This window comes from Loxodonta africana, chromosome 1, assembly GCF_030014295.1.
Source record: "Loxodonta africana isolate mLoxAfr1 chromosome 1, mLoxAfr1.hap2, whole genome shotgun sequence".
NCBI classification, from domain to species: Eukaryota; Metazoa; Chordata; class Mammalia; order Proboscidea; family Elephantidae; genus Loxodonta; species Loxodonta africana.
Window position 1 is genome coordinate 12,222,600 of NC_087342.1, and position 22,713 is coordinate 12,245,312.

General features: G+C 37.4%; 1 protein-coding gene across 6 annotated transcripts in view; it reads right to left on the reverse strand.

Moving 5' to 3' along the window:
- Window positions 1–22,713, reverse strand: part of GOLGB1 (golgin B1) — an 80,963-nt gene that overhangs the window by 45,778 nt on the left and 12,472 nt on the right. For 3 of the 6 annotated variants that reach the window (XM_023551744.2, XM_064287375.1, XM_064287408.1), the window contains exons 2-10: window positions 21,158–21,252; window positions 19,962–20,093; window positions 19,602–19,754; window positions 16,749–16,877; window positions 10,063–10,188; window positions 7,801–7,923; window positions 6,393–6,506; window positions 3,808–4,210; window positions 2,539–2,654 (exon numbers count right to left, since the gene is read on the reverse strand). In XM_023551744.2, the coding sequence (XP_023407512.2) occupies window positions 2,539–2,654; window positions 3,808–4,210; window positions 6,393–6,506; window positions 7,801–7,923; window positions 10,063–10,188; window positions 16,749–16,877; window positions 19,602–19,754; window positions 19,962–20,093; window positions 21,158–21,250 (1,389 nt within the window). In that variant the 5' untranslated portion in view covers window positions 21,251–21,252. The remainder of the gene's footprint in view (window positions 1–2,538; window positions 2,655–3,807; window positions 4,211–6,392; window positions 6,507–7,800; window positions 7,924–10,062; window positions 10,189–16,748; window positions 16,878–19,601; window positions 19,755–19,961; window positions 20,094–21,157; window positions 21,253–22,713) is intronic. The other 3 variants (XM_064287237.1, XM_064287333.1, XM_064287275.1) reach the window with 2 other exon arrangements.

Consider the following 22,713-nt stretch of genomic DNA (forward strand, 5'->3'; position numbering starts at 1 on the left):
TACAGAGCAGCACGTGAGTACACGGAAACTACCCAAGGCTGGGGGAAAATAGCTGAAGAGATTAGAAAACAGCACACACGATTAGAGACTGGTGTTCACACAGGGCTTGAAAGAGTGCCTGTTCCCAGAGCCAAGTGTGAAAAACTCATGCATGACAGCCACTGAGGAGACTGCTCAGCAAAGTCTTGCCTCAGTAGTAAGGAGTGATTAGTTGTAGCCTAAGCATTGCCTACCAAATCAAAGAGATAAGATCTAAAAGGACCAAACATTTCCCAAGTAACTACATCCCCCAAAAAGCTCTGAAATATTAATGCGAATACAAAAATATCTAGTATCCGTGATGTCGATGACCAGTCAAAGATTACCAGGCATGCAAGGAAGCAGAGACTATAAGGCATAATGAAGAGAATAATCAAACAATTAAAGCTAACCCTGGATTGGTACAGATGTTAAAAGTAAAAGGTAAGAACATTAGAACAGTTGTTACAGCTACATTCTACATACGCAAAAAGTCAGGTAAAAACACGGATGGTATTTTAAAAAGCATAAATTGAATTTCTAAAGAAGAAAATTATAATGTGTGAAACTAAAAAAAAAAAAAAATACAATTGGATTAATGACATATTAGACACCGCAAAAGATTAGTAAACTTGAAGAATAAAAGGAGTTATAGCTAATAAGCCAACAAAAGGGAAAAAACAGAAACATCAAAAAGTATTCAACCAATTTTCAAAAAGGAAGAAAAAGTAAAATAAGCTAAGAGGGCAGTTGGAGCAAATAGGAAACAAAGAGCAAGGTGTGAGACCAATTACATAAGTGAGTCAAAATGGCCTCGGCATATTGGCCCTGGAGTATTCATTTTTTCTTAACAAGTTGAGGCCTATTAGCCCAAAAAGCCTGCTGGCACCAAACTCAAATTTGTATACATCCAATTGTTTCAAAAATAGCCCAAATAAGCAGATTCTTAAGCCACTTTGAGCTTGCCTGTTTAACATATCCAACATCTGCTAATCCGAGATAAGATAAACCCTATGGTTATAAGGACCGTAGGATGTTGGGGTCTTCAGAGCTCCCTGACCCAGTGACTCCCCCCACTGCTGCAGGAGGTCATCACTTAGTGACACACAAGCTCCTCTTCCTTGGGAGCCTCCACGTTCTCTTCCCCTTCTGGTGGGCCCTGTGCTGCTGCTTGCCTCAGGGAAACGACCCGTGGTGGGGACTGCCCCCTGCACGCAGCTGTCAGTGTGCTGGCTCCAACGAACTGCTTCTTGTGTAATACTATCTTGTGATCATCTTTTTCCTTGATCAGCCCCGAATTCTCTTAAACTCATTATAGAGATGTAAAGCTAAATATATCAATAATCACAACAAATGTAAATGAATTGAGAATGGGAGAATAGAAGAGACTGGAAAGTCTAGGTGCTAGAAATGAGGAAATGAAAAAGAAAAAAAAAATTTTTTTTAATCCGTGTCTTCTTCAGACTGAAGAACCGATGCGTTTGAATTATGGTGTTGCTGAAGAATATTGAATATACCACGGACTGCTAAAAGAAAGGACAAATCTGTCTTGGAAGAAGTTCAGTCAGAGCGCTCCTCAGAAGCAAGGATGGCGAGACTTCGTCTCACGTACTTTGGACATGTTATCAGGTGGGACTAGTCCCTGGACAAGGACATGATGCCTGGTAAAATAGAGGGTCAGTGAAAAAGAGGAAAACTGTCAACAAGATGGACTGACACACTGGCTGCGATGGTGGGCTCAAGCATAGTAATAACGATTTTAAGGATGGTGCAGGACTGGGCAGTGTTTCATTCTCTTGCGCATAGGATGGCTGTGAGTTGGAACCAACTCAACAGCACCTAACAACAACAACAACAACAACAACAAGCACTGCCAGGGACCACAGGACTCTGCCAGCCAATAGGTCTGTCCGTTTGGAATAGTATAATCTTACAGTGGTGATGGATGTACCCCATTATCTCACTCTGACACCAGCCAATTAAGATCATCAAATTTACCCCCCTTTATTCTGATATTCCCGCTCAATAGAGCAGCCTTCTGGTGATTACAGTCTAGCTTCCCACAGATAATTTTGTGGAACAAAACAGCCACTTCGGCAATCAAATTTTTTACTGTTAATTAAAAAATGAGAACATTATGATTTCTATAATAGACTTAATGAGTTTAGTTAGACTGAATTGTATACCCTAAGCCTGATCACATCTGAGTCTACCAAAAACAGAACTGTCTTCTGAACTGGGAAAACTGATTGTAAGGTAAAAGTAACGATCTATCTCTGATCCACATTTCTAAGACCTTAGAAACACACCCAAGATCATTTTTATTCTCATTATTAGTTGCTGAGACACTACATTAATGCATTTCATAATTCTTTACATATGGAATTGCCCCCAAAAAGCTTTTTATCAGGTAGGAAAGGCAGGAGGCTTATACTGCTTTCTGGAATAAATCCTCATTAGAAAACCCAACTATAGACAGAACAAACAGATCAGATTCATAAGGAGTTCACACTGGATTACCTGTACGTCCTCAGTAGAAACATCCGGGAGAGAAGTCTGACATGCTGTTTCATGTTTTTCCACTGTTGGTTTAGTTAGAAATTGGCTAATTTCTTTGGATTTTTCATGGAGCTGATCTAAAGAAAAGGAAATAAATAAGGAGAAAAGGTTTCTGCCTCTAGTCTGAAACTTAGTGAGTTATTATCTTCTATTTTTAGGGACATATCTGTTCAATTACCTTACTTAAAATTGTAATGCCAATGGCAACATTTTTATTTCAACTGTTTAAATGCTTTCGAGGCCCAAAGGGCACCTCAATAAACCATTCATGGACCAAAGAGCACCTCAGGGACCCACACTTCCTTCAGAAGCACAATAAAATAGCCCAAGGCATTTTGAAAAAAAGTTGTTTTCCTTTCCCCCTTGAAAATAGCTTTGCCATTTTTGTTTTATTTTGTCCACTCTCCCCTCAGGTTCTATGGGTTTCTCCAAGATTCCACAGCGTGGTTTTGAAAAAGAACATGGTTCAGTTGTTAAGAGCACAGTGTGCTCAGGTAACACACTGCTCCTGTGTAAGGCCCTCCAGGCTTTTGGTTAATGTTCAGTTCTTCAATACAAATCTTTAACTTAGTAACTCTATGAAAAGTCTTTCCTTTAGATACACACCGATCTATTAACAGAGCTTCTCATTTGACGAAGAGTGGTGAGATGGAGTAGTGGTGTTGAGGGAGTTTCACTTTCAAACTTATAAGCTTCTAAAATGTTTAATTTTTTTGAGACTTATATTGCTTTTATGGTAACACACTTTAAAAAATAAGGTTTCTTTAAACCTTTTTAAAGAGTAAGTTTTCTTTAAAAAAAAATTCTCACCGAAACAAAAAGCATTCAGATCCCTTTTAGATCTAAGGATAACTCCATGCAATTCAGGTCTCCCAAGCTAAGTTTCCAATCTGGCTGGGGCTTTCTCCACAAGCTAATGCAAATTCTACTGATTTCTGTTGCTGAACCCTCCAAGCCAGAGTCAACTTTCACACAGCATTCTAATATCTAGCATGTCACTATCAATAGTCTTTAGTACTATAATAACTATAGTGTTAAGCCAGATTATAACTTCAGTCAGAGGCAGGAAAAAAATGCAGCAAAGGGCATAGGAAGATGCCTTTCTTAATTATTTCTTTTGACTCAATTGTTTTGAGAAAATGAAAATGTCATTAACAGATCCCTGAAAATCAGAAGTAGGAGCCACTCAGGTGCTAGAGATGTAGGTTTCAAAGGCAATCAAATACTGACCTTCCAGCTGCTGAATTGCCTGGGCTGACTGGACTGACTGTTCGTTCTTCTCTTGGAGGAGCTTGGAATTCTGATCCTTGAGAGTATCACAGGAAGACTGCAGTTCTTGTTTGGTCTGCCGAAGACTCAAAATGTGCGCAGTCTTGTCTTCCATTTCGGCTCTGTACTTCTGCTCCAAGGTTCTGTACTCTGACTCCACTGCAGCCTGGGCTTGGCTTACTTGCTCAAGCTGTTCCAAAAGATTATGCATTTCTTCCTGAAGGCTATGGAAGGATAATTTTCTCTCTGCCACTTCAAGTTCCATCTTTTCCAACAGAGTCTTGGACTCCTGTCTTTCTGTTTCCAGAGTGTTCCTTAAAGTATTTTGCTCAGCTTCCATCTCCTGTAGCTGCTGAAGGAGAACCTAAAAAAAAAAAGATAAACCCTCATGCAGGGCTTCGAACTGGTTCATTCCAATTTGACCTCCTGCCGAGGATTTGCATTTCCACTCCAGATATACTGAATCAGAATCTACAGTTTAACAAGATCCCTGGGTGATTCTTATGTATCTGCTAGTGATTCTTATGTTTATATAAGATGTAAATACCATTACTTTCATTTTACCGATGAAAAATCTGAAGCCTAATGAATCAACCAGGGCAAGTTACTTATCTTCTTTATGTTAGAATTTACCTGTGAAATGAGAATAAAAGTAGTACTTACAGTGTTGTATTTGTAGTACTAGTGTTGTTGTTAGTTGTCATCGAGTCAACTTTGACTCATGGCAACCTGACCCCATGTATGCAGAGTAGAATTGTTCCACAGGGTTTTTAAGGCTGTAGTAACATACAATTTGCTGGAAGTCACAAAGATAGAAAGTGGCACAACTGGAATTTAAAATCAGAATAAACTCGACAGCAACTGGTTTTATAGTCCCTGGGTGGTATGACTGTTACCATGTTTCACTGCTAACCAAAAGGCTGGAGGTTCGAGTCTACCCGGAGGTACCTCAAAAGAAATTCCAGCAATCTACTTCCAAATATACAGCCACCGAAAACCCTATGGCACACAGTTCTATCTGACACACATGTGGTCACCATGAGTTGGAATCGACTCAATGTTTTTATATGATGAGAGTCAGAGAGGAGCCTCAAGGTCAGGGTATGGGTTTTGTTACAATGGAAGAAATGGGAACATGTTTCTATGCTAGAGAAAAAAGTCCTTCTCAAGAAGAAGAGTTGAAAATTAAGAAGAGAGGAGATGATTTGCTCCAACAGCACTCAGCACCCAGGTGAACAAGTAAAGAATATGAACTGTAGCACTGATTCTGCATCAAGTGTGGCTACTTGGATGTGATAGGACAGGGAACAGGCAATCTAAGGACTGGTAAAAAGAGCAGTCCAAATGGTCAAGCACTGGCCCATATAGGACAGGGAAAAGAGAGAGGTCAAGAAATAACTAATACACTAGAAGAACAAAATAGAAGAATAATGAGATCTCAATGAGAATGAAGGTTGGGATAACTGGGGAAAGGGAATGACAAGATGCGTTATAGTCAGGAAATGGGATACTTCAGTTTTAAATTTTTTAACATCAGCATCCTTGATCACCTTTAGAATCAAGGGAAATATGACATTTCTTTGAGAGACACTCGAACCCTAAAAGGAGCCCTGGTGGTGCAGTGGTTAAAGCACTTGGCTGCTATCCAAAAGGTTGGTGGTTTGAACCCACCAGCCGCTCCACAGGAGAAAGATGTAGGAGTCTGCTTCTATAAAGATCTACAGCTTTGGAAACCCCATGGGGCAGTTCTACTCTGTCCTATAGGGTTGCTGTGAGTTGGAATTGACTCACTGGCAAAGGGTTTTTTTAGGATCCTAAACCTAAGATCAAAAAGGAAAGAGTAACCACAAAAGATATGAAATGTTAGTTCTATGAAGGAAGGAACTGTATCTCTTTTACCCATTATTGTATCACCATCACCTTCACAAAGGTATTTGTTGAAAGAATAAATACCGTCTATTCTTTGAAAGCTTTTAATAGAACCAGAATGCTCCTTAGAAGCAAGGATGGCGAGACTATGTGTCATATAGTTTGGACACGTTATCAGCAGAGATCAGTCCCTGGAGAAGGACAACATGCTTCGCAGAGAGGGTCAGTGAAAAAGAGGAAGACCCTCAACAAGATAGACTGACACAGTGGCTGCAACAATGGGCTCAACCATAACAATGATTCTGAGGATGGTGCGGGACCAGGCAGCGTTTCGTTCTGTTGTACACAGGGTGGCTACGAGTCAGAACCGACTCGACAGCACCTAACAACAACAGCCTGGAAAACTAAAGTGAAAGTGAATATTCCCAAGGTCAAACCAAACCAAACCCACTGCTGTCAAGTTGATTCCAACTCATAGCAACCCCACAGGACAGAGTAGAACTGCCCCATAGGGTTTCCAAGGCTGTAATCTTTCTGGAAGCAGAATGCTACATCTTTCCTCCCGTGGGGCAGCTGGTGGTATGAACCACCACCCTTTTGGTTAGTAGCCAAGCACTTAGCCACTGTGCCACCAGGGCTTCTTATTCCCAAGGCAGGCAGTAAAAGTCCTTAGGTACCTGGTTGCGCTGTTCGGCACCATTCAGCTCCTGTTGCAGCAAGTCCACCACTTGAGCACGACCAGACAGGGCCTCCTCATGCTCTTCAAGCTTCCTCTGCAACACCCTCAAGTTCTGACAAGAAAACATTTTAGATATAATGTACCAGCAGATGAGCACTGTTATCTGCTTACCTTTCCAAATGTCATGTACATTTGTGTACTAAAGATTCCTGGATGTTGAAGATGACAGATTGAAGAGGGAGACACCAGCATGCCATGCGCCCCATCCAGCGGAACAAAGAATGTCCAAAAATGCCTTCTCCAGAGCAATGACAACAACCAAAGTCAGATACAAGCAAGTCCATGAATTAGGGAGCTTTTTATAACAGAAAAATGACACCTTCAAAAGGCTATAGCCAGTGTTCTGTACCTAAAACACACAGGTATGTGTGTATCTCATCCGCCAAAAAGAACCTTTTCTGCAGACAAAAACTGCCTTCTCCTTCTGTAGTGCAATGGGTAGACTCTCAATAAACATTTGCTGAATAAATAATGATATACATATATAATTAACATACTATTTAGGAAACTGGTATATTCTTAAAGTTTAGTTAAGTGTTGTAAGCTGAATGACTGCTTAGAATTTGGAAGAAGTTTTCTCTCAAAAACAGTTAAATGAATCAACCAGCAGGTACTATAGGAGTGCCTTTGGGTACCGCACTGCACTAACCCGCACTATACGTAAGTAAAAACAAATACCTTTGAGTTAGTAGATAACGAACTCAAAAACAATGAAGCCAATTTTCAAAATACACTCAATAAATTTTTCTAGGAAGTAAGAACTATTGATTTAATAAAAGACTTCAAGCTTGCAAATCGCTTTAATTCTTTTGAAAGTTTAAAACTGGCTTCATTGGTTGAAACTTAGTTACGATGAGCAAACGGAAGAGAAACCAATTTCTGACTACCACATACATTCTCCAATTAAACTCAGTTTTTTTAGTATCAACAACCTGATTACCCATTCTGTCGAGTAGAATCCTGACTCATAGCAACTCTACAGGGCAGAGTAGAACTGCCCCACAGGGTTTCCAAGGCTGTAACTCTTTACAGAAGCAGACTGCCACATCTTTCTCCCGCAGTGGCTGATGGGTTCGGACTGCCAACCGTTTCGTTAGCAGCTGAGCGCTTAACCACTGCGCCACCAGGGCTCTCTAACAACCTGATGAGAGGGGTAAAAGGTAAGGCAAGGATAAGAAAAAAATAAATAATATGCAACAGGAAGACAAGGACACCAAAGAGAAGCCAACTAAGGATCACGCTAAGACCAACAGAAGAGTAGTGGATAAGGGTAGAAAAGTGACGGCTATGATTTTGTTAAATGTTAACCAAAATGATAATCATTCTACTAAGTTTTAGCAACACACCTGTTGCATCTGTGTTTCCACATCTGCCTGGGTTACTAACTGAAGCAGCTCATCTTCATGAAGACGAACCTGTGTTTCAAAGCGGGCATCTTTCTCTCGGACCACCTGCTGCATGGAACTCAACTGAAGACACACACCAGAAAAACTATACAAGTTACACTCCCCGGATAGTGTACAAACAAAACTCACAGACTACTCTCCAAAGATAGACTCTGAGAATTGACAAGCAGTAGCTTTTTGAGAATTTTTTAATGTTAAGGATGAGAATCTTGGGAGAGAGACAGTTAGGCCTGACGGTAACTTCCAAATGTGAGAGAAGACCTATTCTCTAACTCAAAAACCAGCTTAACATAAAATTCAATGAAAAATTATACTTGCATGGTTACCAGAAATGCTTTAAATAAAGATATAAAAGTTTGATGTGTATGTTTTTTAAAGTTCTGAGGAGATTAGACTATTAAACTTAGAAAATGAAGTCAGATTTCTGTTAAGTCCTAGACACTTCTTTCGAAATCACATCCATGCTCAAAAACTTTCAATGAAATTCTCATGCCCTTTAAGTTAAAGTTCAAACTAAAGTGTCTTATATTCAAGATTATCTACAACTGGAAATACAACTCAATCGTTCCAGTCTTATTTTCAAAGCATTGCTTTTACCAAAAAATTTGGTGTGCTTCCAAACCCACACCACCTCCCCAGACAGCTATTTTCAGCTGTCACGCCTTGCAGGCTTCTAGGTCATGCACATTTGTAATTGGCTCTTAACAGAGCGAAATGGAAATAAACGGGTTGATTGTGAGCTGCTATCAAGGTTTTTATTTTGTTCTGTTTTTTAGGTTGTGTGTGTGTATGTCTGCTTATTTGTTTCCTGAAGGTCTATGGTTGAGTATGTTGATCAACAGTTCTTCAACTACTGCCAATTTCTCAATTGGTGACGCCTTGAATTGACCTTGGTTCTCCTTGGTATCAATCTTCAAAAATTTTTGATGATATAAATTCTGATCTCACTATGAATTTGGAATCCCATGCAGGCATAGGTGTCTTTTCATTATTCAAACATACCTACACATCCTTTCCTGTCAATGTGCCACATATTTTTTTCCTCTTGGAGTCGTTGCTCTTACCATTCCCCACAACTAAAATATCTCCCCCACCTTATCTAGAATATTTTTTTATCTAGGTTCTGCCTACATCCTATTATTTCCATGTAACCTTCCTGGACTGTCACACCCATAGTAACCTCTTTTACATCTTGAAACACTTTTAGTTTGTGTTGCTACTCACTTTAGCGCTTATTCTGAATGGCTTGCATTTTAATAGATCTGTTAACGTATTCAATATGTCTTGGCTTTCCATATTTTGAGCAACTTGTTGGGTAAGAGTCATGTTTTGTACTTCTCCAAACTACACTGTATATAGTACTTGTACATAAAAAGGAAACAATAAAGGCTAATAGGTAAAATTAAGAATTGCAGGATACATAATTTTAACTGTATATGTAACAGTAGGCCACCTACAGACAGAATGCACCTCTAATACTGCAAGTTGTCCGTAAGATAAAGACCTGATAGATAAGATTAGCTATGTGCAAAGGCATTCTGGGGGGAAAAAACATTTCATGGGTCAAAAGCATTGCCAAAAGAAAAATATTGGAGGTGAACCAGGAAATTAGAAAAATAGAGTTGAGAGTGCTAGTCCAAACAGTCTGGTCCTGATGGCAGAAATAATGTGAAGAATGTCACATGCCATGTAACGATCATTCACATAACCTACACCACTTTCTGACGGCATGCTCACTAAGCAATCTCCTGATTATACTGTAACTTTCTACTCAGGTATCACTACAGAGCAAGAACAGACTTAATTGTTTGTATTTCTAATTCTTATGTTTAAATAGTATTTTGGTTTATCTACCAGTCTCTTTTGAACTTAGTTAGCATGTGCCTATTCCTAAGAGACTGGACTTCTGTGTGCTATTAAAATCTAGTTTCTGGGCCTACAGAACTAAGGAACAGTCAGCAACTAGGCTGTGGTAAATTCATCAAGGTGAATAATACTTCGCCAGGCTTCTTGGTAGTTAGATGGTGTTCCCTAGCAACATAGTTACCTACCACATCTCCCTTCTAATTTCTACTCTAGCTACTATACTTTTACCTACTAAGGTTTATCTAAAGTGACTGTCTAAATTGACTTGTTAGTAGCAATCCATTGGACTTGCATGATTCTTCATCCTAATCATTGTGAGGTACCTCCCACTCCTACCTGTGCAGCTTGCTCTGCCTGGGTCTGGCTGAGCTGGGCTTGCAAAGTGCTAATGAGTTCATCCTTCTCTTTGAGATGTTGCTTCATCCTTACAAATTCTTCCAACTCTGCAGAATTCTTATCCAACTGAAGACACAGAACAAAGAAAAATTATTTTTTCAGCAAAAGAATTTAGCATGATTAATTCTTTGACCCATCCCCTTTCTCATCTGCCCTAAATACCTACCATATTCCTCCTAATTTCCACTTAACATAAAAGCGAATTACATCCACTGTGGTTTTTAAAAAGCAGTTATCAAAATTTATTTGTCAGAGGAAGATGGAAGCAGTAGCAGCTGTTTTTTAATTTCTCTGAATCCTCAAGTAGAAAGAGAGCACCACTTGGCAGTGAAACCAAAAACCCATGGGGAATGTCTATGACAAAATGAGGAAGATAGTCCCCACACCTCAAACTGCAAGCAAGAAGGAACAAACCACCAAAAGCCAAAAGACATGCATAGACAGGTCTATGTGAGAGCAGAGGGAAGCAGCAGAACAGTAGCTTACGGCCCAGACAATAGGAGAACCCCAAAATAGCCAATTAAGTATTTATTGGAAAGCGTAGTTGGTCAATTTTAGAACAGCAGCTTAAATAGGGAGGGTGGTTCCATTTTCTCCAATACTGGGAAAGCGCAAGTGTCCAGAATAAAGCATGAAAGAGCCGGAGTAATTTGGCCCCTCCAAACTCTCCAAATTGACTCACCAGGCTCCCTCCAGAACATGACCCAGCACTAAAAAGAAACTGCTAGAAATGAAATCAAAATTCAGCAGAATAGGGACAACAAAGACAGGAGAGAAGCTCTACACATGTGCTGTATAATTCAATACCAACTAGCCACATGTGGGCTATGGAGGGCTTGATACGTGCCCAATGCGATGGAGAAACTTAATCTTTATTTCATGTGAATTATTTTAAATATAAAAACTGAAGAAGTATAAATTAGTTTCCCACTAAATTCAACTTTGTTCACGTATGACTACAGTTCTCTGTATCTGATGTATCACGCAACATACTGTTGTGCTCACCAACACTTGTTTGTAGTGTTTTAGTAAGCACATCACCCCATCCAGCGTTGATCAATTCATTCAGCTTGAATGGTTTTTTTCTACATACTGGTAATGTGTTCATTTGAATACTTTATAAAGACAGCACTATCAGCAATAGTTAATATCTCTATAAATCATAATCGGTAATGAAACTGAAATATTATTTCATATGCATATTATTTTAATTATAATATAAGTAAATAACTTTTCTAGTTCAATAATATCTGTATAGATACTTTTTTAAGTTTAAAATGAAGGTATACTACTGATGCAGAATCCTGTGGAGATAAGACCAGAACAGTAAGGGGGGAAAAAAAAAGCCTAGAAGGTATTCACAAGTTTCATAATCAATAGCAAATACAATTTGCTGCAGCAGAACAAATTGAAAAAACTTGTGTAAAAAAAGTAAAGCTCATAGATAGTCTTTTTCAGCAAATATATACTGAATTTGACACCAAGTTTCCTCTCAATAGTCACAAAAAGAATTAAGGAAATTAGTCACCTGAAATCAGAATTAAATGAACAACAAAATTTAAATGACTTTTAACTGGATATAGGCTTATAACTTTGGCCAACTATAAACAGCTTGGATTCTTTCTTATGTGAAAATAAAGATAGCACCGTATTGGCCAATTCAACATTTTTAACCTACAATTCAGTGACATCAATTATATCAATCATGTTGTGCGACCATTACTGATGTCCTTTGCCAAGTTTTCCAGGCCCATAAACAAAACTTAATAAACAACAATCCCCCACCCCATTCCCCCTCTTTTCCACCCCCAGTAACCACTATTAAAACTCTAATCTCTATATATTTACCTATTTTATGTACTTATTAGTGAGCTCATACAATGCATCTTTTCAAGGTTCACCGTGTTGTGACATATATCAGGACTTCATTTCTCTTTATGGCAGAGTTACGTATACACTACATTTTGTTTATCCATTCATCTGTGGATAGATAACCGGGTTGTTTCTACTTTGGGCTATTGTGAATAGTGCTGCAATTCATGTGTGAATTGCTAGGTCATACAGTAGCTCTAGGTTTAGCCTTTTGAGGAACTGTCAAACTGTTTCCATAGCAGCTATACTCTTCTGCCTTCCTACCAGCAATGACGGAAGGTTCTGATTTCTCCACATCCTTGCCAACAATTGTTATTTTCCATTTTTTTAATCTTAGTCATTCTAGTGGGAGTAAAGTGGTATCTCATTGTGGTTTTGATTTACATCTACCTCAGAATCTACTCGACAGTAACTTTTTTTTTTTTTAATGGGTTAATGGCTAATGAAGGAGCCCGGTGGCTGCTAATCAAAAGGCTAGCGGTTTGAACTCACCAGCCGCTCTGCGGGAGAAAAGACCTGGCAACCTGCTCCCAAAAACAGTACAGTCTACGCAGCCCTATGAGTCAGTTCTACTTTGTCCTATAGGGTCGCTAGGAGTTGGCATCGACTCAACAGCACACGGTAACAATAGTGGCTAATGACGTTGAGCATCTGCAGGTGCTTGTTGGCTATCTGAATATCCTCTGGTGAAATGTCTATTCAGGTCCTTTGCCCATTTTCTGATTGGGCTGTTTGTCTTTACGAGTTCTTTAAATATTCTGGACATTAAACCCTTATCGGATATATAACCAAATCTCCAAACTCATTGCCATAGAGTCTATTCTGACTCATAGGGACCTGACACAACAGGGAAGAACTGCGCCATAGGGTTTTCAAGGCTATAAATCTTTATGGAAGCAGCCTGCCACATGTTTCTTCCGTGGAACAGCTGGTGAGTTTGGACCGGTGACCTTTTGGTTAGCAGCCGAGCACTTAACCACTGCTCTTACTGGATATACAGTTCCCCAGAATTTTCTCCCAGTCTGTGGGCTGTCTCTTCACTTTGTTAGCAAAGTCCTTTGATGTGCAGAAGTTTTAAATTTTGATGAGATCCCATCTATCTATTTTGTCTTTTGTTGCTTGTGCTTTCGGTGTCATATCTAAGAATCCATTGTTGAAGACTAAGTTCTGAAGTGCTACCACTATGTTTTCTTCTAAGGGTTTTATGGTTTTAGGTCATACATTTAGGTCTTTGATCTCTTTTGAGTTAGTTTTTACATATGGTGTGTGGTAGTATGGGTCTAACTTCATTCTTTAGCGTGTGGAAACCTAGTGGTTGCAGCATAATTTATTAAAGAGACTGTTCTTTCCCCATTTGATGGACTTAGCACCCTTGTCAAAGATTAACTGACACAGACGTGGACTCTCAATTCTATTCCACTGGTCTATCAATTTACCAATACCAGATTTTTAACTGGATACAAGCTTGTAACTTTGGCCAACTATAAACAGCTTAGATCTCTATATTAAAAAAAGCTATATTTAGATGGAGATATGGTAAAAGAAATTATACTTTGTTATGCAAATTTTGTTAGAAAATGATGAATGGTTAAAAATGGTATTTTATGTTAAGTGAAAAATCATCAATAAAGCCACTGAACAATTACCAATAAAATTCAAGGCTGTCTCAACAGTGTAAAAGATCAACTGATTCAGTTTTTAAAATAACACGTAGGTTTTTTAGCATTACATGAGTTGTATAATATGAGAGACACTGTCTAATTAATACTTTGAGTGCATTTTGTCTCAAAAAAAAAAAAAAAACTTCTAAATTTTTACAAAGAAATATTGTCAATTCGTGTCCTTACAAAGTTTACGGCATAGTTTGAATCTTTTATATCTGTCAAATAAAAATTAAGATAGATATAGAAAAGAGAACCCATTTCTATCATGATGAATGGAGATGCGTCTATGTTAGGTCAAATACTAAGATTTATGTAACTTTTTAGACAAGGGAGTAATGTTTCTCTTCCCTCCATTGTATGACACATGTTGAAAATATTTATGCTCAATTATCTAAAGCAGGCTTGAAGAAAAGTGCTATGAATACAGTTGCTAAAGTTGTTCAATATGTATGTGCAAATGTTATGAATTATCACCACTTTACGAAACTACTGAAAGAGAAAAAAAAAAAGAAGACAATGTAATTAATGATCTGTTTTTCTCTGCAATTCTCTTTGGTTGAATAGTGAAAGAGTTTTACAAAGATTAAATACATGGTTAATTCCAATTTAAGATTTTCTTGAAACAAAAAAAATGCCTACCAAATATTCAATAATCAAACACAAAAAAGGCTGCATGATTTTTGTTCTCTTATTTATATCATACTACATATAAATGAGTTAAATTTGAAACTAAAATGAAAGGAAAATTTAGTTTGTGGCTTACCTATTCAGGCATGGAAACTAGTTGAAACTGAAACTTCTAATACAAATCAGTAATAATAATTTTATGCATTTTTCTAACATGAATCAAACACAGATGATTTTAATAGTAATCAAAAATATTATGTAAATTGGTTGCAAAAATTACAAGAAAGTTTCGTTAATATAGAAAAATTTATAATTGCTTTTCAATATATGCAATAACCCCATTGAATCTGATGTTAAGAATACTCATAGTGAATATATATAGCTCAGAATCTTTTTTTAAACAGCTTTATTAAAATATAATTGATACAATAAATGGCATATATTTAAACTGTACAATTTGGTGTTCGGACATTTGGACACACCCAAAAATCACATTCGAATGAATAAATCCATCAACTCTCTGATCTGCTATCACTATAGGCTAGTTTGCACTTCCTAGAATTTTATATAAATTGAATAGACATTATGTCTTCTTTTTTGTAATTTACTACGTACTCTTCACTCTGCATAATTGAGATTCATCCACATTGTTGCACGTATCAATAATTCCTTTTTATCTCTAAGTACTATTCCATTGTATGGATATACCACAGTTTATCGATTCACCTGTTGGTGGACATGTGAGTTATTTCCAGTTTTTGGATATTACAAATAAAGCTGCTACAAACATTCATATACAAGTCTTTGTATGGAACTATGCTTTCATTTTTTATGGATGTAGCTTTGAAATTGATATGCTTTTGAAAGTCAAATTAATTCTTCCAAAAATGACAAACCTGTTTTTCGATGTAAATTTAAATATTAGAGGAAAATGATATTTTAGTACTTGATTCAGTTGTTGGAAAGCTTTTAAGCATGTTTGGGATGACTTGAATATGTGAATCTAGTTTAACACCTTTATGTTTTATGAAAACTAAATATAGATGAAGTATTTCCAGTGAAAATTTTGCATCTAAATTAAGATATAATGTAAAATACACATCAAATTTCAAAGACTTAATGAAAAAAAGAATGTAAAATAATAGAAAATGTATTAACAGTGAAATTATGTTTTAAATATATTGGGTTAAATGAACTATAGTATTAAAATTTCACCTGTTTCTTCTTTACCTTTTGTAATGTGGCTGCTAGAAAATGTAAAATTATATATGTAGCTTGTGCTATATTTTATTGGACAGTGCTGCTACAGACCAAAGTAAAGGAGGAAAAAGAGCCAGGAAATCTCAGAAATCCAGCCGTGTATCTCTGAACACTACACAGAACAACAGAAGAGGAGGATGTGTTAAGTAAGAAAAGCTTTCCTGAACAAAGCCTCCTTCTAAAAGATCAGGAAAACTAATTTCACACAAAAATAAGCACGAGAAATACAAAAGTATCAGGGTCAAATTCCACATAAAATTGTCATTAAAAAAAAAAAAAGAATAAGGAGCAGAAAAACATGCCTACCGGGGTAAAAGTAGGACAGAGTCATGCTCAAAAACATCAAAATTATAACCTATTTCAAAAGGAGTTAAAAATTTTTTGTAAGAAAATTATATAAGACATGAAAGAACTATACAAATCAGAATTAGAAAAACTCAGAAATTAGGTGACAGAATTCAGGAAGAATTCTATCTAAAAGAAAAAATCATTTCAGAAAAGAAGACAAAACAAAAGGGAACACAAAAATAAATAAACACAATATATAATGCCTTAAAAGATATAAAGGGAAAGCGGGAAAAAAAAAAAAAAAAAGAAGAAGAAACTTGAAGAAGCAAACAAAATTTTAAATAAAGAAATTGAGCAAAAGTGACAAATACCGAAGATAATCAAAGATACAGAGAACAGAAGTCCCTAAAAAAGAAAAGCAAAGCAAAGGAAGAGACCAAATACTTCAAGTTATATAATTCAAGAAAATAAAAACATTTGAAGCCATATATTGAAAGAACATACTGGGTACCTAAAAATATCAACCTGGAATGACAAACACCAACACATATTCTAGCAAAATCACTGGATTTAAAAAAGAGAGAAAGGAAGGAAAGAAGACAGACTGATTGATTAACCAATAGACAGACGAACGGATGGACAGATAGCTATCCGTTGGGCATCTAGAAAAACCTCTCATGTAATAATCCATTGGGATTTAGTAATTACATTACCCTAATGGTTACTTGGAAACGCTGGTAGCATAGTGGTTAAGAGCTACAGCTGCTAACCAAAAGGTCGGCTGTTCTACTCCAGCAGGTGCTCCCTGGAAACCGTATGGGGCAGTTCCACTCTGTCCTATAGGGTCACTATGAGTTGGAATTGACTTGACGGCAACGGGTTTTTTAATGGTTATGAGGTGACTTACACCCCTACCTGTGCAGCTTGCTCTGCCTGTGCCTGGATAAGCTGGCTTTGCAAACTGTTAATTAGTTCTTCCTTCTCCTGAAGTTTATGTTTTATCTTTTCTATTTCCACGTCTTCCTCTGTAGAACTCTTGTCATGCTGAAAATATAGGAGATAAAGTCATTTATGCAAAAGAATTACCATTAATATACAATTGGTCTTTTCTCTAATTTTCCCTATATAACCATTTGATTGTAAAGTTTTATCAATCCTCCGTCTATAATTCTTTGATTAGTCCATCTTCTTCATTCTCACACTCTTAGCTCAAATCATCATTCCTTCTAAGGGTTCATTCATCTGGCTCCAAGGTACTCGAATTTTCCCTTAAAAGATTAGTAGACTGTAACTATGCTGACAGATTTAATTATTTATTTTTCTGTTCTTAAGGGGAATGAAAAAGGATGATCTAACAGGAAATGTTGACATGTTTCTTCCCCAGTGACCCTCTCTCACCTTCACCCCCACAAAACTAAGTCCTGGAGCTAACAAACAAAAAGCTAAACAAGTATAAAATTAATCATTTTCCAGGGCTCATCAAAAATCTATTTGAATATAAGAAATCAGTCATTAGCTCCTAAACTAATTAGTTCATAGGCAGTCATTAGATCATAAGCCAAAAATATTAACAGGAGCACATAATGATCATTTAAAAATGTTACTCAGTATTTATATCATCTAAATTTGGTATTCTTATAAATTAGTACATCTCTTACTCTTTTACACTCCTACCCCAACTATATAAAATACAGGAGAACCAGTAAAATATTCAAATAAGGGGCCCAAACAGCTAAAATAAGTATCATAAAGTTCATGCATTAAAAACCAATTAAGTTACTAATACTAGGGTCCCTTCTCAGGATGAATTTAATGATATTTTACACATGATTCAAACAAGTGTATTTAATTTTCCAAGCTACAGCAGAAAATGAAACAGATTAGAGGTGAAGAAAGAACAAGACGTTGTGAGATTCAAACAAGCTGACAGGAGCAAAAAGTAACAGCTGACCTAACAATAAGGCAAGAATCTTAGCGTTTTCCATTTTCAGTATGGCCAGGTAGCTCCTATTAGACCAACCCTCCCCCAGCTAACAACTATAAACTCTGGATAACATAGACAGCAGTTATCGGAAGACACTGGAAAGCAACCAAAAGCAGGGAGTCAATAGTTAGAAAAGGCACTGGGTGAGCTTCCCACTTTTATAGCTTTTAGTCTGAGGTCAAGACCAGTCAGCACCATGCAGGACTAAAACAACAGAAAACCCAGTCTTACTGACTGGAAGAACTAGAGGACAGAGTTCAGGTAACCACAGCTGCTTTTAAGTGAGGGGCAAAATGTTGGAAAAGAGCCAGTGAGGGGAACATCAAATTCTTTCCATTTTTTCCCCTAAAGTTCGTCCTTAGACTGAGCCAGATTCTGCCATTTGAATTCACCCCTCAAATGAACCTAGTTCTGCTTACTGAAACTACACAAAATAATACTATGCTTTCCTCCACATAATAGTTAAGCATCTGAGGATTGCTATCGTTTCTTCAACTATATTGTCCTCAGAACACCTAGCTCTGTACTGAGTAAAGGGCTGCTACAAGTGATTGTTGGAACTTAGAAATTATTTAATCCAGTCCTTTTATTTAACAGAAGAAGGTAGTGAGGCTTTAAGATGCTGATTTAAGGTTTCAGAGCTAAAAAACAACAAAGTATAAAATGGTTAGTTTTAAAATCTAACAACACAGCAGAGAGGAAATTAGAAGAAACAAATCAACATGGAGAGAGGCAGGTTGATACAATGACAGCCAGGAGAGGAAAGAATTACCAGAGGAAAACCAAAAAGAAAAGGAGAATCAACATGAAGAAATTATCTGAGAAAATTCAGGCAAGTTTTTAGAATAAGCTTTGAGAAGTAAATACAGCTACTAATTCAGGAAAAGTAATGTCTTCTGAGCATTAGAAAGGAAAGACTAACGAGGATTCTGGAGACGACCCCAAAGGTTGTGCCTGGACAACTGATTAATACCTCGTTGTCCAAGAACCAAGAAAATGGAGAAAAAGAATACTAGTAAGTCAAAGGGTAAAGCAGAGTAAGATTAAGAACATGAAAAGATTTTCTATAAAGAATTTAGTCTAACTCTAACAGCTATAGTGTATACCTGTTACCTGCCTGCCTCCCTGTTATATCAAACTCCCCACAAAGCTGAAGTTTCTTGTTATCTAAGTGACTGGCTGAATGTGAACTGCTGGGGTTTAACCACAGAAGAAAGGCAATGAAAATAAGTACTGGGACAACGCTCTATTCATCAAAGGACAACACTTTTCCTTACTCCTCTCTTCATTCCCAACCCTAAGCTGTTTTGTTCATGGCAATCATAAACCTAGAAGGCCTGCTTTTTAGGGAGTTCAAGGTAATCAGGCAGAGTAAATTCAGCCCACAACACATGAAACTTTAATTCACCATCTGTGGCCATATGAGGACACAGAATATTCTGCACCAAGTCAGTGAATTAAAGAACTTTGGAGCTAGGAGTAACCTTGGAGGCTATCCAGCTTAATCCTCTAACCAATGGTGAAACATCTCCAAGAAGTATGTGCCTTTCCTTTCTTAATGCCTCACATCAGTACTTATTTCTTCCTGGTAGCTTCACTGAAGTCCCTAAAAGTCTAGGCCACAAGTGGTGTCTTGCGTCCGCGTTTTCTGTAAGCCTTGTATTCCTCCTGTGTGTGGCCTGTAGTCCAGCTGGACTGCAAGCTCCGTAAGAAAGGCCAGCGTTTAGTGCTTCATTACTTTAGCTTTAGAAACGTTTGGGATCAGTGAAGACCAGTCACTGTACCTTGGAGAGCTGCTGCTCTGACTGAGATTCTGCAGGCAGAACTGTCCCTCCTTGTGCCTTCATTTCTTCTATGTGTTTATTCAAAGAAGCTACTTTGGCTTTAGCATGAAGCTTTATTTTTTTAATTTTGCTATCGGCGGCTTTTCTTTCTTCCTGAGGGAAAGAAGGATGGTAAATGCATAAATGTTTGTTCACTATTTATCTAGCATATAATAAGTTATTTGCAGCGGGCATCATTTTATAATATTAGAGGAAGAGGAATCAGATGCTCTAACCATCTCAGTAAAGAGAAAAATCTAAGAGAATGGTGTATCTGTCTTTTACCAAATGCTCAGCAAGAAAAAACAAAAGCAATAGTACCTGAAGGGCCTCATCCTTCTGCTGTAGCTCAACATCCTTCTGTCTAATAACCTCCTTCAGCTCCTCCACCAGCCGTTCCAGAATATCCTCCCGTGTTGTATTAAATTCCATCTCAGGTTCTCGCTGTATTTCCTAGTATTTAGACAAAAAGTTTTCAGTGCCTCAGAGAAAAGGTATTAGTTTGCAAACAGGAGTCTCTTCATTCCAACTTCATCATATCTTTTGCCCAGCTTACATTCTTTCAAATTTAAGAAATCTTTCCAACTCTGATCCAGTTATTATCATCAAAGCCATTACATGTATTGAGTATTAAGTAAGTGTTAAGCATTTGACAAACATATTTTTTTTAATTTTGCAAATTATTTCATTTAAGGTATTATTATGCTAATTTTATCAAAGAGAAAAATAAAGAGAAACAAAGATCACAGCCGTGAAATGGAGGAGCCCAAAACTTAAAATTAAGAGAGTAGTTGGATAAAATGCTCCTAACCACTAAGCAATAATGCTTATCTTTTCAGAAAACTAAAGAACTTGTTTTGATTCATTATCTGGCCTTCCAAAAATACAACATTTCAGCTATTAGAGAAGTGGTAGATGAATTTATAAAAGCAAACAGATATTCTCAAACTCAAAGGGTACTCCAGTTCCCCCATTTGTCATTTAAACCTTTCCTATGGAATAAGAAGATATATATATACACATACATACACAAACGTATGTATATATATATATATATATACACACATACATATAAGTACATATAAACACACACATACATATATGTACATATAAACACACACATACATGTATATATATGTATATATGTGTATGTGTAAATACACACACATATGTATGTACAAATACACACACACACATATAGGTATATATACACATACATACATATATACATATATATACACATATGGAAGAGGAGGAGTTAAAACAAGCCAGCACTAAACAAGCCTCAGAGGAAAAAACTAGAAAAGGTCTTTCAAATCTCATCCAGGGCTTGTTCCCATCACTGTGGCTCTTCTGCTACAAACGTACAAAGAGATCACTTATAAATCTCAATATTCTTCTTAATACTCTCTTCCACCCAGCACAAGGAAGCCTGCAGGCTCCCTTCTGAAGTTCTTTTCCTCAGAAGTACACGGAACATCTGTCTCATTGGTTTAAGTCAGAAGAGAGTTACTCACAGGATCCAAGGGAGGCCCCGTATCCTGATAACTGCCATCTCCTGATAATTCATGAAAAACAATATTTGCTAATCCTGACAATCGCCTCAACATCTCTGCAGGAAGAGAGGAAAAGAAAGCATAAGGATCAGCAAAGCAGACACAGGCTTCTCCAGTATTAGTAAGTACAGCAGCCGCAAGCGAAAGAGGAAGGTTGGGCAGGTAACGTTCATCAGACACGGTCTGCAGCGTGATGATATCTTCAAAAAGGCATGTGAGTGTGTACAGGGCAGTCACACACTGTTCTCGTCAGCAGCAACTGCACAGAGATTTTCATCACCATCACTAATATCACTGTTTTAATAAAATATGAGTGTATAATTGTTAAGTGGAAAATAATGTGCCTTTCAGTTTACCTTTAATGTTCTTCCTTTTATTGTATTTTCATCAATAAACAAGAACTTATAACTATTCCTGTCCCTGCCAGATTGTTATTTTCTCTTATACTTAATAAACATTCAGCAAAAATTTTCTTTTATGTGCCTCATGGACCCCGTTCTTTCAGGAAGCTTTCCTGATAAACCATGAGGAATCTCCAAATTTTAAATATAACCCTTGTTAAAAATGTGTAAGATTAAAAACATACACTAGAAAAAAAAAAGTGCTGAAATTAGTAACCTACGCTTCTCCAATAAGAAATTAGAGAAAGAGAAAATAAAAACAAATGCAAGCAGAAAGCATGAAACAAAGAATAGGGCAGAAATGAATGAGGTTGAAAATAGAAAAATACAGAAAAGCAATGAAACCAAAAGCTGGTTCTTTGAGAAAGTCAATAAAATTGATAAAAGTTCTCATCAGGCTGATCCAAAAAAAAAAAATAAAAGGGAGGAGACACAAGTTATCAGTAACAGAAATGAAAGAGGAGACATCACTACTGATCTAATATACACTTAAAGGTAATAAAGGGACACTTTTTTTTTTTTTTTTTTGTCAGCTGCCATCAAGTCAGCTCTGACTGACTCATGGTGGCCTTATGTATAACAGAACCAAACGTTGCCCAGTCCTGTGCCATCTTCATGATCGTTGGTATGTTTGAGTTCATTGTTGTCAACCTTATGCCCGTAAATTTGTTGAGGCAGATGAAATGGGCCAATTTCTTGAAAGTCGTAAGCTACCAAAACTCACTCAAGAAATAGGCCATGTGAATAAACACATGGCTGCTGCTGTTGTTAGTTGCCCTCAAGTCCACCCCCGACTCATGGTGACACCATGCACAACAAAACAAAATGCTGCCTGACCGGGTCCTATGCTATCCCCGTGGTCGGTTGCTGACTGAACTGTTGAGAACCATAGGGTTTTCACTGGCTGATTTTTGGAAGTAGATTGCCAGGCCTTTCTTTCTAGTCCAACTTAGTCTGGAAGCTCTGTTGAAACCTATTTAGCATCACAGCACGCATGCCTCCACTGACAGACAGATGTTGGCTGCGCGTGTGGTATAACAGCCAGGAGTCCAACTGGGTCTCCTGTATGGAAGACAAGAATTCTACCACTGAACCACTACTGTCCCCCGTGAATAA